The sequence below is a fragment of the Myodes glareolus genome, chromosome 24 (genome assembly GCF_982192425.1).
Source record: "Myodes glareolus chromosome 24, mMyoGla1.1, whole genome shotgun sequence".
Classification (NCBI taxonomy): Eukaryota; Metazoa; Chordata; class Mammalia; order Rodentia; family Cricetidae; genus Myodes; species Myodes glareolus.
This window is the reverse complement of record NC_142049.1, coordinates 12,389,123-12,391,309: the sequence shown is the minus strand read 5'-3', so window position 1 is coordinate 12,391,309 and position 2,187 is coordinate 12,389,123. Positions and strand designations below refer to the sequence as shown.

General features: G+C 38.8%; 1 protein-coding gene across 1 annotated transcript; it reads left to right on the top strand.

The window, feature by feature from the left end:
• Positions 1–326: 326 nt before the first annotated feature.
• Positions 327–1,274, top strand: LOC148117959 (olfactory receptor 5V1-like). Its single transcript, XM_087901400.1, has one exon. It carries the CDS (start codon positions 327–329, stop codon positions 1,272–1,274), a length of 948 nt encoding a protein of 315 aa, XP_087757526.1.
• The last annotated feature ends 913 nt before the right edge of the window (positions 1,275–2,187 follow it).

Sequence of the window (2,187 nt, the reverse complement as noted above, 5' to 3'; positions counted from 1 at the left end):
ACTCCATTTTTTATTGGATTATTTGTTCTTTTGATGATCAATTTCTTGAGTTCTTTGTATATTTTGGAGATCAGACCTCTGCAGATGTGGGGTTAGTAAAGACCTTTTCCCATTCTGCACATTGTCATTTTGCCTTATTGACCGTGCCCTTTACTTTACAGAAGCCTTTAAAAGCCAAATTCTAATTAAAGTAGATTTAATTACTAGTGGTGATAAAATTCACCACTAGCCTGTTATTTCCATTGTCCACAAGTTCCCTGCCTAGTCACCCTAATGTGCGTTCTTTTCTTTCATTTCCCTTAGAAACAACCTTTAAGAGAGAGGACATGGATGCCTACAATCTTACCACAGTGACTCAGTTCATCCTCATAGGGCTCTCTGACCTCCCTGAAGTGCGTTATCCCCTCTTCATGGCCTTTATCATCATCTATCAGATCACATTGCTAGGAAACGGAATCATCCTCTTGGCCATAGTGACTGGAAGAAAACTGCAAACTCCCATGTATTACCTATTGGCAAATCTGTCTCTGCTAGACATATTTTGCCCATCAACAACTGTCCCCAAGATACTGAAGAATCTCTTGACTGAAGATCACAGCATTTCCTTCATTGGATGTGCTTTGCAGCTCTATTTCCTGGTGGCCCTAACGGGGACTGAAGTTTTCTTGCTGGCTGTGATGGCTTATGACCGGTATGTGGCCATATGCTTCCCTCTGCGTTATTCCTTCATCATGACCAAGGATCGCTGTGTGCAGCTATTGTTTGGGACCTGGGCAGCTGGGTTTCTCAACTCCTTCATCCATACAATGTCCACCTTTAGCCTGTCTTTCTGCAAGTCCAATCAAGTTAAACAGTACTACTGTGATATCCCACCTTTGATGGCCCTGTCCTGCTCATCCACGTACATGGCAAAAATGCTTGTTTTTGTTGAAGGAGGTATTTTGTCCTTTGGTGCTTTTCTGATCACCTTGGTCTCCTACATACACATTGTCTCCACCATCCTAAAAATCCAGTCAGTGGAAGGGAAGCAGAAAGCCTTCTCCACCTGTGCTTCCCATCTTCTTGTAGTCTTCTTGTTCTATGGCACAGCCATATTTACCTATATCCGCCCCTCCTCCAGTCAACACTCTCCTGCCAGAGACAGACTCATCTCTATGCTGTATGCAGTCATTACCCCCATGTTAAATCCCATTATCTACAGCCTGAGAAACACAGAAGTCAAAGGAGCACTCAGAAAAGTTTTACATCTTCAGATATATTCACAGAAAGCATGATGTAAGAGTTTTTAAAAGTCTGCTTAGAATGAATGTATAGAAACAAGTAGGAAAATAAGAAAACAATGTATTCACAGAATGGAATTGAACACAAACTTGATATAAAATCAGATATTATTATGTGCATCTCTATATCTACTTGAAATAAAATTTCTAATTGAAAAATAAAACTCTTTGAGACTGAATAGATTAAATAGTCTATCTGAAGTTCTTTATGTCTATTGTTGTCTTATATGTACAAAAATCTATATCAACCTTCATGCCTACAATTACTTTTCATATATCTGTATTTTCTATTTTTTCCAATTCTACATCCATCATGTAGTTGCAGATCTTTATCTTTTTCTTTCTATGTTTTATTATTCTTAAAAAGTTTTTATTCATGAGTGTGTAGTCCTTCTCTGCACATATGTGTGTGCACCATTGTACTTGGTATTCCTGTGTGTCCTCATCTATCCACCTGTTCCTCACAGTATCCATACGAGGGTGTTGGATGTCTGGAACTGGAGTTATAGATAGTAGTGAGTAGCTGTGTGGATGTCAGAGTCAAAACTTTGGTCCTCTGCAAGAGCAGAAAGTGCTTTTAACTTCTGACCCTTTTCTTCGCCCATTAATTTTATTTAAATATTTATTTATTTTTATGCATTTGGGTATCTTGTTGGTAGAAGCCATGCTGTCATTCCTGGGAAAGGCACATAAATGCTTTCATATTGGAGATTAGTAGACTGCAAGTTGCTTTGGAATTCCCATCCATTTGTCAAGAACCTATGGAAACAATAGTGCACACTCCTGCACTAATTCTAGGTAACTCGGGCTTCAGGCCTCTGTAACTTTCCCTACTTTTATTCTTATGATAACTCTTAATTTTGCAATACTAGTCATGAATGTACCTAAGTTGATTGGTAACAAATGC

Bases quoted from the DNA above. Each gene is read 5' to 3' on its own strand.
- LOC148117959 (XM_087901400.1), top strand. From the start codon at position 327: ATGGATGCCTACAATCTTACCACAGTGACTCAGTTCATCCTCATAGGG.